At 34.9% G+C, this 16,779-nt stretch overlaps 2 protein-coding genes and 3 non-coding genes across 7 annotated transcripts in view; 1 reads left to right on the forward strand and 4 right to left on the reverse strand.

The window, feature by feature from the left end:
- LOC149725242 (dynein axonemal heavy chain 6-like) overlaps positions 1-16,779 on the reverse strand; it is a 48,282-nt gene that overhangs the window by 23,183 nt on the left and 8,320 nt on the right. For both annotated transcript variants that reach the window (XM_089892325.1, XM_089892324.1), the window contains 24 exons: positions 16,555-16,762; positions 16,072-16,274; positions 15,700-15,840; positions 15,353-15,419; positions 15,021-15,190; positions 14,639-14,786; positions 14,352-14,464; positions 13,555-13,717; positions 13,127-13,239; positions 12,636-12,768; positions 10,078-10,233; positions 9,822-9,959; positions 9,439-9,665; positions 8,969-9,137; positions 8,560-8,671; positions 8,192-8,333; positions 7,762-7,993; positions 7,368-7,421; positions 6,856-7,001; positions 6,278-6,533; positions 5,820-5,921; positions 5,398-5,553; positions 4,928-5,137; positions 264-400 (listed from right to left, as the gene is read on the reverse strand). In XM_089892325.1, coding sequence (XP_089748451.1) covers positions 264-400; positions 4,928-5,137; positions 5,398-5,553; positions 5,820-5,921; positions 6,278-6,533; positions 6,856-7,001; positions 7,368-7,421; positions 7,762-7,993; positions 8,192-8,333; positions 8,560-8,671; positions 8,969-9,137; positions 9,439-9,665; positions 9,822-9,959; positions 10,078-10,233; positions 12,636-12,768; positions 13,127-13,239; positions 13,555-13,717; positions 14,352-14,464; positions 14,639-14,786; positions 15,021-15,190; positions 15,353-15,419; positions 15,700-15,840; positions 16,072-16,274; positions 16,555-16,762 — 3,696 coding nt within the window. The remainder of the gene's footprint in view (positions 1-263; positions 401-4,927; positions 5,138-5,397; positions 5,554-5,819; positions 5,922-6,277; positions 6,534-6,855; positions 7,002-7,367; positions 7,422-7,761; positions 7,994-8,191; positions 8,334-8,559; positions 8,672-8,968; positions 9,138-9,438; positions 9,666-9,821; positions 9,960-10,077; positions 10,234-12,635; positions 12,769-13,126; positions 13,240-13,554; positions 13,718-14,351; positions 14,465-14,638; positions 14,787-15,020; positions 15,191-15,352; positions 15,420-15,699; positions 15,841-16,071; positions 16,275-16,554; positions 16,763-16,779) is intronic.
- LOC149725244 (tubulin polyglutamylase TTLL11-like) lies at positions 979-5,635 on the forward strand. 2 transcript variants are annotated; one of them, XM_089892336.1, is made up of 9 exons: positions 980-1,200; positions 1,470-1,603; positions 1,828-1,948; positions 2,344-2,465; positions 2,877-2,978; positions 3,121-3,282; positions 3,695-3,828; positions 3,890-4,040; positions 4,241-5,635. In XM_089892336.1, the coding sequence occupies exons 1-9, from the start codon at positions 1,092-1,094 to the stop codon at positions 4,694-4,696; spliced, it is 1,491 nt and encodes a 496-aa protein (XP_089748462.1). In that variant the 5' UTR covers positions 980-1,091; the 3' UTR covers positions 4,697-5,635. The 2 variants fall into 2 exon arrangements, with proteins under 2 accessions (XP_089748463.1, XP_089748462.1); XM_089892337.1 differs by lacking the exon at positions 2,877-2,978 and having other exon boundaries at positions 979-1,200.
- LOC149725245 (U1 spliceosomal RNA) lies at positions 10,368-10,531 on the reverse strand. Its single transcript, XR_016386548.1, has one exon. It is a non-coding gene; the product is annotated as a U1 spliceosomal RNA (small nuclear RNA).
- Positions 11,241-11,404, reverse strand: LOC149725246 (U1 spliceosomal RNA). Its single transcript, XR_016386550.1, has one exon. It is a non-coding gene; the product is annotated as a U1 spliceosomal RNA (small nuclear RNA).
- On the reverse strand, positions 12,124-12,287 carry LOC149725247 (U1 spliceosomal RNA). Its single transcript, XR_016386549.1, has one exon. It is a non-coding gene; the product is annotated as a U1 spliceosomal RNA (small nuclear RNA).

The following is a 16,779-nucleotide window of genomic DNA, read 5'->3' on the forward strand; positions in this document are numbered from 1 at the left end:
ATCCTTTTTAAAATTTTAAGAGATTTATGGCATGCAGGCTTATAACGTGGCATTTCAAGCTCACATATGTTGTAGTAAACAAAATTGACACTTGTGATTAGAGCCATAGTGTCAATAAACATAATAAACGTGATAAGTAAACAGGCAATTATATTATCATGGCATAAGATACAACATACACAGCATACTGTTGTACTGACAGTATAAAAAAATGTATATTATAATTAATAAGATATGGGGGGTTGATATTCATAGCATCTTACTTTCTAATGACATATGCAAGCATCCCATCAACCCACTCCAGTGTATTAGGATCTGTATATCCATATAATTCACCAAGTGAAACACACTTAGGGTTGATGGAGAAAGATTCAACATATTTTCTTCTGCGACTGCTCCTCTGCAGAACATAAATTTTATTTATGTTTTCGAAATTACATTTTATTTATGTTTTTAAAATTACAGCGGAGATTATATTATTAAAACAGTGAAGAGAAGGGAATCAATAGAAGAAAGTTGTAGTGGATAAAAAGTGTGGGAAAAGCGTCAGTTCAAAAGCGTGTTGAACCTAACATAGAAAATAAGTTATATGATGAGTATATACCGTAAATAATGTATTGGTTAAGGGTTACTACATGATAATATTTATGTCAAAGGTCTAAATATAGTATGACATCATTATTTACACTAGAAATAATTAATAGCTTGAGGAAATGGAAAGATATAAACAGGATGTAGGAAGCAACAACATGTAGTGAATTGTTTACTCAAACTTTGAAACTACTTTGTTGCAGGAATATAAGATTACTGAAGCCGTGTTAACCAAATTTTCAGGTTATTTGTTGATGATATAATTGAAAGTATAGTATTCAGGTTTCCAACTATGTTAAACTAATTAATTTAGCTCAAAAATGTATAAACCAAACGACCTGAGTAAAATTCGGGTTAAAAAGTATTGAATTTAAAAAGAATTGTATTCTTCTTAATGAAACAGTGGTGTTACAAGAAAATATAGGGATATTAATTACCTTGTTTTTAGAAAATAGAAACAAATAGAAACAAGTTGCAGATGTTAATATTGGTAGAAGAGAATGAATAAAACATGGCGTTTCAACCTGGATGAAGCCGGATCAGCTCGCGATAATCTTCGCAATATGATAAGTGAGAGAAAGAATTGGTCTGAGATCACAGGATCGAATGGTAAATTTAAAAACAAAATTTATTAGCATTCTTAACATTTTTAAACTTTAAATATGCTTGTTTGTGTATAGTAGTTGCTATTTAACCATGCGTGGCATTTAGATTTAAATTCTTGTACACTTTATTTTACCCTGTAACTTTTTATGTTTGTTTATAGAATTTAAAAATAAATTTTTTGTTCTATAGATTTAACCATTAAATTTTAAAAAAATGTATTTTACTTTTTGTTCAATTTATCTGACCCTGTAACTTTCTATGTTTGCTTACAGATGATGGTCCAGATATACAGAACATCATCTATTGGGATGGCTGCAACTTTAAGTGGAGAAAATACAACAAGTTTCAATTACCAAACCTGGCGGTTGTGAATAGAATACCAGGTTTTGATAATATAGCTTTAAAGGTGAGGTTTATGATGTAGGTTTACATTGTGGGCGAATGTGTCCCCTATGGGTTGTCTAAATTGTAAGCTAATGACGCACAGAGTAACTATGTTGTAGCTGGCACGGGGTGTATGAAACAGGGTAACGTGCTATAACGATTATTGTTGCTCAGCCACAGGGAGATAAATATGTTACATTCATTCATTGTTTCCCATTCATTCAAAGTTGTAATGCTGGTTTTCAGGTGAACACACTCCTTGCTTTACGAACTGCAGAAGAATTGAATCCAAAACTAAAGGAATATTACCCGGAAACCTGGATGTTTCCAATGGAGAAAGAGAAGTTTGTTTCTGACACAGCAACAGGTGATGTGAGATTAAAGTGATGATATCACCTTATAACAGAACAGAGTAAGATTAGCTTAACCACCTTTTAACAATGTGAGCCACATATATAATGATACACAAACATGCAGTAAGAAAAAAAAGATTTGTGTAATCAATTTGCCCCACAGTGCATAGGTTATCGTCAAAACTTCTAAAATTTGTTTAAAACTGATATATAGTAGAATTCTTTAATAAAAAAAGAGAATTCTATTTATTTTTATTTCTGTAACATTTCCGACCTGAGTTACCATAACTAAAGAGACAAAATAATTTTTTTACTTAATTGTGAGTTTTATAAATAGTAAAATATATCAATTGTGTAATACCAAATCTGACTGACCATGTAGTCACCACAATAAAACACAATGTTACAGACACAGAAGATGATTTTTACTTATGGAAACCAGACAAGGGAACAGGAGGTGTTGGAATTGATATGTTTAATAAAAACCAACATGAAAAAGTTGGATATTTGTCTGAATCTGCTGTTGTACAGGTGAATTAATGTGTAAAAATAACATTATATGCCATAATTTTTATTTATCTTTTTGACGATAGCGAAGATCACAATATTTAAAGAACTGTAAAAAGGGAATCAACAGTAAAACATTAGTTTTTAAAATAATCATCATTTTTAAAGGGGTTTAGTGTGAGTGAGATTTACAATCAGTTACTGAGAACAGTTTTAATGATTCCAGTTTAAATGTAAGTAAAAGTAGCCATGATACTTAAAAGGTAGTTTTTCATTGGCACTGAAATTCAAAAACATACCATTACTGACCACTAAAACAATTGCCGTTAATTGACTTCAGCATCAAAGTATGAATTTGGTACCATGTACTTTTATGTCATGCAACTGAGAACACAAAAAAAATTATATTTCTAATATTAAACGTTCACATTATAGAGGTATGCCCCTAATCCTTACTTGATAGATGGAAAGAAAGTTGATTTACGGATATATTGCTTAGTGTCCCATCTAGACCCTACTGAGATTTATTTCTTTGATGTAAGTATGAACTATTTAACACAGCTTTAAACGGTCAAAATTCAGTAACATTATTTTCCCAATGAAAAACCCAAGCATTATTGCACTGAATTTTTAAAATGATCAATATTTTAGGGATAATCATTTTTGTTTTTTGTAACAGGGTGGATTAGTAAAGTGTTGCACTGCTGATTATGAAGAGCCTACACAAGAGAAAGATTGGGATCCTTATTCACATATCACAAATATCAATCTCAATCAAAACAGTCCAAACATGGACTTTGGGGAAGAAGGGACGTTAAGAAAATATGAATGTTTAATAAAGGTTTGTGTTTAATTTTGGGAGAATTTTTATTTTTTGTTTTATGTATGGCTAACAAACTGGACAACCCATTAATGGGTTAGAGCAATTGTCGTTAACTTTCTTTCCCAAACAACACAAATGCACAAAATGGTACCGGCAACGAGCCTTGAACCCATAACCTCTAGTCCTCTATGCACTGTGCCACTGCACCAGACCAACTAAATCTTTCTTTAGAATTAAAAAAAGTAGCTTGTTGAGTTTTTTGATGAAATCCATTATGACATAACTTTTAAAAGGAATAGCATTTTAAACATTTTCCTAATTTTTCTGGTAGCCTAATAATTGAAATATGGATAATTTTATATTGTAAAATTTTTAAACGTTTCTGTTTGTCCTGATACGATTTAGTTAAAGAGATGGTTTGATGTTTCAGCTACTTAAAAGTGAAGGCCACAACACAGAAGAAGTTCATAATGATATCATACAACTTACTGTGGATGTCATTCTAGCAACTATACCTCAACTACTAGTATGGAGAGATACAGTAGCAGTTCCACCAAATGTAAAGTAAGTTTTCAAAGTCATTTTAATGTACAGTTGCGCAAACCATATATTTTATATATATAAGGTGTTTCCAAATAGTTGGGTTCGACATCATGTTAACTTCTGACCTCAAACCACTTCTACTTGAAATGAATTCAGCACCAGTGTTTTGTTCGTATTTGGAAGTTACAACAAATGGAAAATATGAAAGAGTCCACAATATTGCATTACATGAGGTATATATATATTACATGTAAGACTACATAGGTCTTATAACATGACATACAACATGTATGGATCTACTCTTTAGATCTAACAAGGTCTTACAGCCACGTTTCCTAATATAGAAATGGCTGCTACCGTTGTTGTATGTATCCTTGGGCGACAATTGCTCGAACCCATAAAATAATTTTTTTTTATTGATGTTTTTTTACAGAAAAATTGTGCAGTACTGGATTGTGTGTTACAACTGATAACAGAAGATACAGTTCACCCTGCTTTAAAGCTTGTGTACAGTAACGAAAATGATCAAAATATATGTGAAAGACCTTCTACAAGTAATAATCTTTCTATACTGAACCAAATTGCAAAGATATTCAACTTTTTCAAGAGCAAGGATACTCTGACAATGGCTACCGATTCATGGCAGTTGTTTGCAAAGCTTATACTTCAAGGCCTAGGTATCGATAAGGTGGAAGATTTTATGGTTGATGTGGTGATGGAGTACAGGGGGTATTACAAGGAAGAGAAACATCAGTTTGTGGAAGCTGATTATGAGAAATCTCTCACATTTGATGGCTTTGTGGAAGCAATAAGAAGGGTTGGGAAAAGAATGAAGATGCCATTGAAAGAAATATGTAATCACGTTATTGAACAATTTCAACAGCTATGATGTTATTTAATTCAGTTTCATCTATATACCATTATTAATTATTGCATTTCCCATTAAAGGTTGCCATTTTACCCTTACAGGTTGTCCTATTACCATACAATATTGTATTTCTCATTCCCCATTTCTCAGCTGCATGCCTATGAACTGCACTATTATTCAGTGGAAATACCGCTATTACACTAAAATATATATAGAAATATATAAAATACAAAAAAAAAAACTGAAAAATACCTCATCTGTGAGTTTTGGTGCAAGGCTTGAATAAAAGCTTGTTAGCGCCCTCTGGAGTACAGTGCGAACTGTTGTCTTTCCACCACCGGAGGGACCAACGAGCATGACTCCATGACGCACAGCAAGTTGTTCTTTTAACTGCACAGCTTTCTGTAGTTGATCAGGCCATAACTCAAGCCCAAGCTCTGTTGTAGCTTGCTCTATTGCTTTCTGTGGTAATATTTACAAGTTAAAAAGCAGAAATACATCAAGGACACAAACAATTAGGCATAAACAGCTGGTTGTTTGCCTTCTAGGTGTAGTGGCCATACACTTTTCTTTCGAATAAATGTAAATATGTTTTAACTGTAAGCGTGTTTTAACAGCGCCTAAAAAAGTATTTTGAATACAATTTGACTACCCGGCTTATTTTTTTCTGGCTGTATCCCTGCCTAGCCTATAATCAACTAATTAACAAAAAAAAAGTTCACCTCCAAAGCTGTGTTGTCCATTTTTGAAGGAGCGATTCCTGGGAAGAGATCGGACATGATGTTGTTGAAGAGAGGAGCATCTTCTGCGAGGAATCGAGGAAGGTTGGCGTTCCTCAAGGAGTGGATGAGGATGTTGCGATCTTGTGTCAAAATCTCCTAAATCATTAAAATTTAATAAACTTTTTAAAGTAAAAGTAACATTAAAAATAATGTAAAAAACTTCTTTTTCTAGTGTGGAGTTGCAACAATATACTGCGGGAGTTCTGTTTCACACACCTCATAATCGCTTAAGGGTTACCGAATATGTATCTGTGTAGGTGATTATTTTTTCTATTGTATTGCTGCCAATTTGGAAAACCTAAGAGACCACTGGGTTGGAGCAATAATATTAATATCAGTGTAAAGTTAAGTGAATAGAATACCTCCTCATCCAACATATGAACACTACTGATGTAACTTTGTTTCTTTTGTCCTGCCATCACCAACACCGACTTGATTGCTCGCATTCCAAAGTCATAATGATCCTGTGAGTTGAAGGGGATTGTTCAAGAACAGGTAAAACAAGTAATATAGAGTAGGGTGGGTAAGACCTTCAGCACATAATATCCAAATATCCCGCATTTTAAATAATTACCAACAGTCTATGGGAGTAGTGAAGATACTTTTTTTCACAATAAAAAAACTAATTATTTTAAATTAATCAAAATTGGGCAAAGGTAAAAAAATACTTTAACCTAAGCAAAGTGTGAAATAGAAATATGTACTACATAATATACATAGAAGTCACAAATTATAGATTTATCTTTATTAAGTACATTTAAGTCCCAGGTAAAGAAATGAACCAAACTTCCTAAAAATTAAGATTAAAGAAGCAACAAACCTGTTGTGATAGCTGCTTGCTTGCCAAATCATATAAGTTCACTATTTTCCTTGAGAAAAGTTTCGCTTCTTTAAATCCCTCAGAGAACAAAATAATTTCTGTGATAAGGGCGTAGTCTGGTACCATCATTGCCACAGGCCGAAATAAAGACTTTAAATTATCAGGTAGTTCAACTCTACCGAGGTAGCCAGGGTTCATAGTGATGAAGTAAGCACATGATGCATTCAGTTTGATCTCACGACCCTCAAACATGAATCTGTAGGGTATAAGTTTAATCACTAATGCAACGTAAGTCAATATATGTAAAAATCTACCATGTTCTAATAAAGATTGTGCTTGTCTTTCTAATAAAGATTGTGCTAGTATAGCTTAGGTAAGGAGTGACTTTATTATGGTGGAATAAACCTAACAGAGCAAAACGGGAGGAATTTTGTTGTTTCGAAACATCAGAAACACACTACATTTTTCCCTGTAGATAAGCCATTGAAAGATTATCTACATTATGACTGGTAACAAAAGTAGCAAAAAAATTGCACAATAACTTTTTAAACCCCCTGTAGTTTCCTTAACCCCCATACCTGAGAGCTTGTGCATCCATTGCAGCTTTAATGGAATGGACTTGGGAAGCAATCACACTCAACACTTCAACATCGATACGGTTAAATTCATCAAAACAGCACCAAGCACCTGACTGTGATAAACCACTGAAAAACTGACCAGTCATCTGAAATGGATAACATGACACACAGTTAATGCAAAACCTAACATAACAGTTGTCAAAATAATGTTGTGAAATATTAAATTTATTAAAACAACATCTAGGGGTGTCAGAAATAATAAAATGTTTAAAAAATACCATGAATATTTGGGGTGCTAAATATTTTGAGTTTCAGTTGTCAGAAAAATACAGTAACTTCAAAAGCTGTCATACCTACAAGGTAAAGGGTAAACCTAGTGTAAATGGCAGGTTTCATGGCCTACCTTGCATTGGGCCTTACCCATATAGAAATGATATTTTACTGTGTTATGCATGGACACAAGTATCATTTGTGTCTGGTTCAGATCTGCAATTAAATTGGAAAAACTTTACCTTAAAATCAATTCCCTCAGAACAGTTGAACACAACGCATTGCTTTCCCATTATCTGAGTAAATATAATGTGCAAAGATTTTAAACATTCAGGTAAGTAAGGAGTACAAGAAAAAGTATTTATGTGACTATGACAGAGTAACATTAAATGTGTTTCTTTTAAAACTTGGCAATAATCGTACTGGATAAAACTGTTATAAATGGATCCAATAAAATCATGTAAAGAGTTTATAGATGAAAGAATGTAATGTAAGCTCTTTATCCCAACATAACAGGGAAACTACAACCCTTATAACATTGGTGTACTGTTTCATACACCTCATGTTCGCTAATGAGTTACCTGATGTAACTTTGTGGGTAACAAGTAATACACGACAGCTACAACATATACCAACCTTTGCCAGGTCTTTTACTGTCTCGGACTTGCCAGTACCAGCTGGGCCAGCAGGTGAACCCCCTAAATGGAGATTGAGTGCTCCAGTAAGAGTGAGGAAGCATCGGTCAGTTAGAGGAGTGATAACGAGTCTTGAGGCACATCCGATGTATTCGCATCCGTATGCAAATCTTGCTTCAGCTTGAACCACTTTGCACATGTTTGATGCATCTTGCCATTCGTATAATAACTGTCTGAAATTATTAATATAATGTTTGCAATAGTTTTTTTTGAAACATATCTAGATTTATTTGGAAGAAAAGGGGTGGTCTCCACTACTCCACACCTAGCAGACAAACAACGCGCTATTATATTTAATTTTCATGGGACCGGTGTAACTCCGCCATGGACAAAACACAGTGCGAAACAAAAATTTCTACTCTTGATTCTACCTTGTCCATTGAAAATCTTGTGGTGACTTGACCTTTGATTTGATGAGGTCAGCGATGATGTCACGAATATGAACATAGATAATTATCAGTGCTTCCAGTGTGAAATATTGATGTGCAACAGTATGATGTCTGGCAACACTGCCTGCGATTTAAACGATGGGGTTATTTTCGATATGTACGATCATTCGTGTAGGAAAAAAGTTACTTTGTAACTATTTCGAAATTAAAATATAATAAAGTTAAAATTATAGTTAATTAAAATTTAAATAAAAATTTAAATATGGTCAAGTCAAAAATTAAGGTCCAACAGGTTGACCTGCATTGGGATCTGAGATTCAGAGTTGGTTCATTTATTTTACTTATCTTACCTGATAAAACATTTAAAACTTTGATAAAATCTTGGTGAATTTTTTCAAGTTCTGATTCAGAATCCTCTGTAGTTAAGGCTTTGGTGACATCTTTGTTGAACATGATTTGTGCCTGTTTAAATAAAATAACAAATAAATCTGATATTGCTGGATTGTTACAAAAATGTTGCGCAATCTTTGTTGAAGTTAAATCAGTTTTAAATATATTTTATTAATAATGTAATCTTTTTTAAACAGAATCTTTTGTAAACGCAATTTATATTTAACTGAGATTGTTTTCTCTTGTCCCCATTAGAATATGACATAGAAACATAATGATAACAGAAAGAATTAAGGTAAAATCAAATAGATATAGGTATACTAGTATATATAAATCTTTTTTACACTTGGTCAACCAACAACCACTTACCACTGTAAGCACAACTTGACCAGGATATTTCATCATCCAATCAACAAGTGAGTTGGGGTCATGTGACCAAGTAAGTAGGCCCATACGAAGATGTTTGCGCACAGTGTCAATCATTGCTCCTTCTACAGAAGATAACCATTGTTCTACTGAACCACGAGCTCGAACATTCCTGTAAACAGTTAAAGTATTAGCCTTCCTTTTCACAGTATTAACCTTGTATTTGGGAATATAAAACACAGCTGTTGGAGCACTCGCCTCCAGAATAGAGGATACAGGTTTCAAGGCTCAACAGTGCTACCATTATTGGCACACTTAATGCAATTGCCCCAAGTGGTCTTTTAATGGGTTGACCAAACAGTCAGCCATACATAAAAGATAATTACTTACAAAGTTACATATGTGCTAACTCCTAAGCGGACACAAAGTATATACAACAGAATGCATGGGTTATAACAGCTGAGTTTACTTACTTTGGCATGGCAACTGTTTCTCCTTCTGCTGATATCATTGCATGCACAGTGAGAGGTCCCTTTGATCCAGTTTGTCTGATATCCAGGTACTTAATATTCGCAAAACATTTGACCAAGTGTGGTTGAATACTGGATGGCTCCCTACCATGGGAAAGCACACTAAGTAGCTCGTCATTGCTGAGAAAGTAGAACCTCGGGAAAGCAAGCCTTTTAAGCTCCAAGTAATCCTGAAAGGAAGAATTTATTTAAGAAGTCTGTTCAAAATTACATGTGTGGAAACTTGTTAGCTGGCAAGTGCTGACACTTTTAATTTCAACGTTTATTTCAAAAAATGCAACAGAAAACTGCATAGGTTTGTATACAAAAAGATAACAAGCACCCACGTCTAAGCATTTCTGTATTTTTTCAAGATTTGAATTGCTTGCTTGCAGAGCTTCCAAAACACCAGAACTAGTTGCAGATCTGAGAGCATTTGGTCGATCTTCTGTTCTTCTCATGATATCTCGCCATGACTTATCAACCTGGTATAAAAAATAGCAATACACTGTGTAGCAATACACTGTGTAGAAGTATAAAAGGGTAGCTGCAGTATAGCATGGCGATTTTTAAATGGGCAACTAAATAATGAAGTTATATTACCTGAGCAAATAGTTGTGATTCTGTAGGAAGTTGCCTTTGTATATCAATCGTAGTAAAAACTGGTTCAAGATAAAGCCAGTTCCTTTGACATTTCATCCATTCGTCTAAAGTTCGTGAGAATAACATTAATCGACGTTCCCAGTCTTCTACTTGACCCTGTGAAAATATTAGATCAAAACCGGAAGCAATACACAAGACATTGCTAGCACACGCAGACGCTAACATTGCTGTACGTCAGCTACTGAGCCAATGAACTGCGTTGTTTTAGTAAACTAAGATTAATGATTGGGGCGGGGATAGCGCGAACGCAGTCCCCACTAGCAGAAATTATACGACCGAGTTACCCACATTTGGGGTAATCGCAAGGGTCAGCTAAGCCGAAGTGCAATGGCGAAGCCTCACCTTGGACCCACTGCCTGCCTGATCGCAGTGAAGGCCCTCGTCAGGTAAGTATGATTTGAAATAGTTACAAGCGCCATTTAGAGTACCAGGATAATCTAAGGTTTGTGGGACGTTGGTTACTGCACAACTGATTAAATGATAAAATTAATTGCGAGTAGTATTATAGTAGCGTGAACGGGTTGATATGACCATTGGCTATAATAAAACATCTATTAGTTGCTTCTATATTATTATAGTGACCGAATCGAGAGTATTTTGGTGGAGAGACAAGACAAACGTTTCAGTAACGTTTTCAGACGATTGTTTAACATACGAAGATATCAGTCTAGGAAAACGTTTTGGTAACGTACGTATTGGTAACGTAATCAGACGATTGGTAGAAGGTATAAGACTATAAAACATGCCGAACTGTATGCAACTGTAAAATGTAATAATACAAAACGTAGTAATTCAACAAGCGGTATTCCACTCATTGCGATATAAGATAGTGAAGTTTACCATTTTTGTGGGCGGCCACAATAGTGTTATAGCTTAAATGAATAATACTGCATGCAGCAAAACCTGTTAATGATATTACAATGTAGTTGGTTTGTATGAAGTGATTGACCGTTTAACGAAAGCCCGCTGGCGATAAAGATTATATTTGAACAAGGAATAGTCGATATCATATGACACTTGTTAACAGCATTTGCGTCAATATTAGTGCAAACTGCAGTTTTACCACACGCGGTAATAGATAAACCAAGTGATCAACAAATGGGGCAGGGATAGCGCGAACGCAATCCCCAGTATCAGAAATTACACGAACGAGTTACCCGCATTTGGGGTAATCGCAAGGGTCAACTAAGCCGAAGTGCAATGGCGAAGCCTCACCTTGGACCCACTGCCTGCCTGATCGCAGTGAAAGCCCTCGTCAAGTAAGTATGCCCAACCGAAAAAATTACGTCGACTGGTAGAACAAATATATAGTTTAATTTGCGGTGATTTTAAAGGTCGATTTCGAGCGATTAAAACATGGTTACATTTTATGACGAAAATAACCCCATACCTTACCGCAAGTAAACAGCGCGTAAATTATTATGTGGGCTAACATACAAGTGATTTGTAGCTTGATTGAATGGATAAAACGATATTTAAGCGCATTTGTATTTGGTCTACGTTCCAGCGCATGTTTTAATTTATTCACGTTTTCTAAGTCTGCCGTACTATTGTTACTATGCAACGCCTTTTTTTAAAATGAGAGTAATCGATAAAACGAGAGAACAAAAGCTGGTCGTCAGTTCAATGCACAAAACAGTGTAAACACAACAACGCACGGTAAATCTAGAATGCAAACTTGCCAAAATTAATGGGAATAATACGTTACGATTCATACTAAGTATTTAAACAATATAAGTTCGAAGAATTGAAAAATAACAGACAAAATGAAAGGTATCTTAACAACACACGGACCGTATTACATATATATACGATTTACATAGTAATGTATAATATACCCAAAAAATAATCACTAATCTAACCAAAGTGCCAGGAGTTGCGATAACTGGACGATTATACCAACGCCCTCCGAACTTGTTGTGCTACAAACACAACTAAAACAGCGGCGGCTGTATCAGTTTTACTGAACTAGGATTAATGATCGGGGCGGGGATAGCGCGAACGCAGTCCCCACTAGCAGAAATTATACGACCGAGTTACCCACATTTGGGGTAATCGCAAGGGTCAGCTAAGCCGAAGTGCAATGGCGAAGCCTCACCTTGGACCCACTGCCTGCCTGATCGCAGTGAAGGCCCTCGTCAGGTAAGTATGAGTTGGGTTAGTTACTAGCGCCCTTTACAGTACCAAGATAATCTAAGGTTTGTGGGACGTTGTTCCTTCCGCTCATGAAAATAATGCAATTATCGCCAGCGTTGTGTTAATACAAAATATGTATCAGCTCAACATGTAGTAAACTGTCCATTTACTCAGTGCCCTTTGAAATATTCCACATTAAGGTTTGTATAATATAAAAATCGAAGTAATATTAACAAATACGTTTTGAAAACGCATTTAACAATGCCCTTTTGTAACGATTGAATGGTTTGCGTCTTTTTTCCCGCACAAATCAAGAGAGAGAGCAGTAAAACGAGAGATGCGCGTGTTGAACTTCTACCTACCTTTATAGGACTGACATATCTGGATCCTTTGATTGTAGCGATAGTCATTTGACTTTCTTCAAGTTGATTCCATATTTCTTCAGCAGTTGACACAATCATAACGTTATGTGGTCCCGATGTGTGAGCTACAAGTCTAAATAAACAAACTTAGCAGTGCTTACATACTATGTTGATTAAGTTACAAACTCTTTACTACAAACATTATTGAAGTAGTTGTATTTATATTTTATATACTTCAAGTTATACCAACTGTCATACTTTTTCCACCTTCTAGTTGTTGTAAATCAGCATAGCTTTTTATCATAATCAAATAAATAAAAATAAGTTGTAATACATGACTTGTATATTCTACTTGAATAAAAGACTGAGATGCCATTGAGTTAGAATATATATCTTGAATACAACAATTGGTTAGACTTGATTTTTGTGCGTACAATATAAATGAATAAACTTTTTATTTAATATTGATGTATTGCTACAAAGTAACTTACTTGAAGTCAGTAGTATGCCATAGTTGTATCAACTTGTTAAGCATTGTAAGGAGTGTGGATTCGTTTGTTGCACGAGTAGAAATCTCCATTATAAGATCCTTATGTTGGAATAACTAGAACAAAATGATAAATAATAACTTTTGATAATATAAGTTAAAACAGTTCAGGTTAATTTTTCTGTTGGACATCGCTACTAGTACTTTTTATAAGATGTTTACTGGCAAATTTATAAGCTGTTTACTGGCAAATTTATAAGCTGTTTACTGGCAAAGAAAATTTAAAATTTACAGAAAAAGGAACCCAAACTTTAATGCTGTCCCAATTTACGCCAAGGGTTTGTCACTATGTAGTCTACCACATAAGAACACAGTTTTTAAGCACTTTCCCAATATATAATTATCAACAAATAAATCATAAAAAAAACTTACTCTCCATTTCAATAAATCTCCCAGAGTAAGAGTTGTGTCACGCATTAGTGAGCGACCAATGGCATACTGGATTTCATCCCAATGACGTTGTTTCAAACATGTGTTCCTTAGAGCTGCAATTAGCGGTAAGCCCTGCTTGAACTCCATTACCAAGTGCTTCAGTCTGTCATGTTTGGGGGGGGAGGTGTAAATTGTTATAAATAAGAGGGGTAGGTAAACTATAAAGATTGAGGGTTAGGTAGGGTTACTTAGCTATTTGGTCTGGCCCTGTGGCTCAAACGGACTTGTACTATAACTAAAGAGTTCTGGGTTCAATGTCAAATGATACCAAAGCTAGCAGTATTTGTCATTGGACAAGACAATAAGTTCAAATCAAGTGGTCATTAATTTGTTATATCACCCTGGTTGCCTGGGTAATGGGCCAAGTCTGGCTTAAATCTCATGTCCATTTCATTCCACACTTCTGGAACTCACCGATGTAGAATATATAAGGTTGGAAAAGGGAAAATTAATATTTAAAAAAATTTAGATTCTAGAAAATTTTAGAACCTCAAATATATGTTGCGACAAAACTTGTACATTGGTTTAGCAACTTTGTTATACGCTGGGACTATAAATGTAACTTTATCGTAGTAGGTGCAAAATAACAGGTGTTATAACATGAGTTTTTATACACCTCTTGCCAGCTTACGAGGTAATGTTACCTTGTTGGTGATTACTTTTAGTTTTTTTTTACGCATGGCAGATAATTTGGACAACCCATCAGTGACCACTGGTTTGGAACCACACGATCTCACCTTGGTACAATGTCATTCCTTGGCAAACCTTTCTCCAGCATGAAGACAGTTTGCATGAACCTCATTACATTCTCTTGAACTGAATCAATATCAAGTTCCAGGAACTCAGTGATCTGCAACATTAATTGGTAAATGAAACTGTTCAATTGTTTTAACAATTTAACCTATGGTATGGTATAACGACTGAGAAAACTTGAGTAATGTGCCGTAGAACATTTAAGTTTCATAGAGTGTCATACTGCAGGACATCACCCACATAGCATAGAATACATAGTTAATCAACCCACCGTCCATTCCTGGTGTAGTTTAGCCCATTCATCACTTGATTCCCACAGTAGTTTCCTCAGTGTAATATCTCTTTCCACCTCAGATAACTCGGCTTGTAGTTGAGCAGCGCTTACTCTACTTCCAGATGATTCAGCTATCATGACCTCACTGGTTGAAACCGGATTAAACTGGATTTAATTGGGTTACAACAGGCATAGCAATACCACAGTAGGAAAACTATAAAACACAAAAATAAAAAAAAGTTTCAATTAAAGTGAAAAAAATTAAAAAAAAAGGAAAAAACTTCCGATTGTTCCGGAAATCATCTAACAAAAACAAAATATACTAAGTATAATCAAGTATTCTTATCAATAAAACAAACAGCCATTAAGTTTAACATACACTGTGTAAACTTTCTTGTTGTTTGAGAAAGATGATCCAAATCTGTCTTGGTAGTTAGCATAGCTTCTTGCTTTACCCGATAAAGATTCAACTTCTTCGCTTAATAACTTAACTGTCTCCAAAGCAACCACTGATAGAGATTCAGTGCTTAAGAGGTTAGGAGCAGCAACCTGGAATTTATTATTGAATGAATGCAAATTGCTTTATCACCACATGCCAGAAAACGACTGTTGTTATAAAACGAGTGTCCTGTTTCATACACCTCGTCCCAGCTTACGAGTTACCACGTATGTAACAAAAATTTTAAAAAGTCTTAAAAAAGAAGTTTAAACCTTGTTTTTAAGATCAAAGAGCTGGTATCTTAGTTCATGTATATGCTTGTCCAAGTCTGAACTAAACCTGTACATATAAAAAAAAACAAGAAATCAGTAATGTGCTTACGGGGAAATGGGCCTGAATCCCATGTTTTACCAATATAACTTATACTGACCAAGGACTCATATAAACTATATAGGGAATTAATTAATATCCTTATAATAACGATTTGTGCAATTTTGGACTTTTTTAAATGTAGCAACTTGTAATAACTTAAAGATCAATTACAGTATAATAATTGACAGTGAATATGAATGTTTGTCAATAATATTGAACAACATTTTATGTTTTTTTTTCTAATTACCTGAGTATATTGTCATCTTTTTTGGCTTCACAAAATAAAATAGAACTTTTCAAATGTTGGAAAGCAGGAACCAGTGTATGGAACACAGCCAGATTCTCGGGGTCCATATATACTCCATATTGCTTGATAATTGTAAAAAGTCTGAAGAAAAATATAGGTAATAGAGTGTTAATTTGGATTAAAGGTATTCGACTACTCGGACAGTTAGGTGTATCAGGGTATACAGTATATAAATTATTAAATTACATTCAATTACTCATTTTTTTGTATATTACTATAGGACTTGACTGTTGTGTGAACAACTTTGCATACCTCTACACCATACTACATGGTTAAACTTATTTAATGGAGTTAAACACAAACGTGTTTCACCTCGTAACTACGAAATATTCTTTATCGAGAGCCGGCATTTCTGTGATCGTTCGAGCGAGGAAAGTCAGGTGATCAACAAACTGCTCAACCGTGCCCGGGTCACTGTCCAATCGACGGACAGCATTTCGAATAACAGACAACAATTCCTCGTTGTGACGAGTTGTAAGGATAGGCAGCCAATGATGGGTTGAATCAATTACAACCTAAATAAATATTTAATTTTAGGATCTTTAGGAAAAAACTGTTAAAAATATTAAAAAAACAACAATTTAGACCAGAGTTGCTCCATTGCCCTGACACCCATGGTGTTCCAATCCGTGACCGCTGGATAAGAGCTGCCCAGTCAGTGTGCCAAAAAATACACTGCCAACAATGGTATCAATATCGAGCATGGATCCCGGTATTTTTAGTTACAATGCAAGCACCCAACCACTGAGCCATGGTGCTGGAATTAACTCTAGTAAGTCAAAACCACTGCCATACCTGCGGATAAGGAAGAGCTGACTTTGCAAAACCTTTTGCATCGACATAGAACATAGCAACACGTTTTGAAGGTTTCATATCTCTCATTTCACGCGTCATCTCAGTATGTATGGAGAGAAGTGAAGCAAATTGATCAGGTCCCCACTCTTGTTGTTTCAATGAACCATCAACATCAACAAGTCTGCTCTCATCAACCATACTGCAAAACCTGAAACAAAAGCAACA

The sequence above is a fragment of the Ciona robusta genome, chromosome 14 (assembly GCF_009617815.1).
Source record: "Ciona robusta chromosome 14, ASM961781v2".
In the NCBI taxonomy this organism is placed as follows: domain Eukaryota; kingdom Metazoa; phylum Chordata; class Ascidiacea; order Phlebobranchia; family Cionidae; genus Ciona; species Ciona robusta.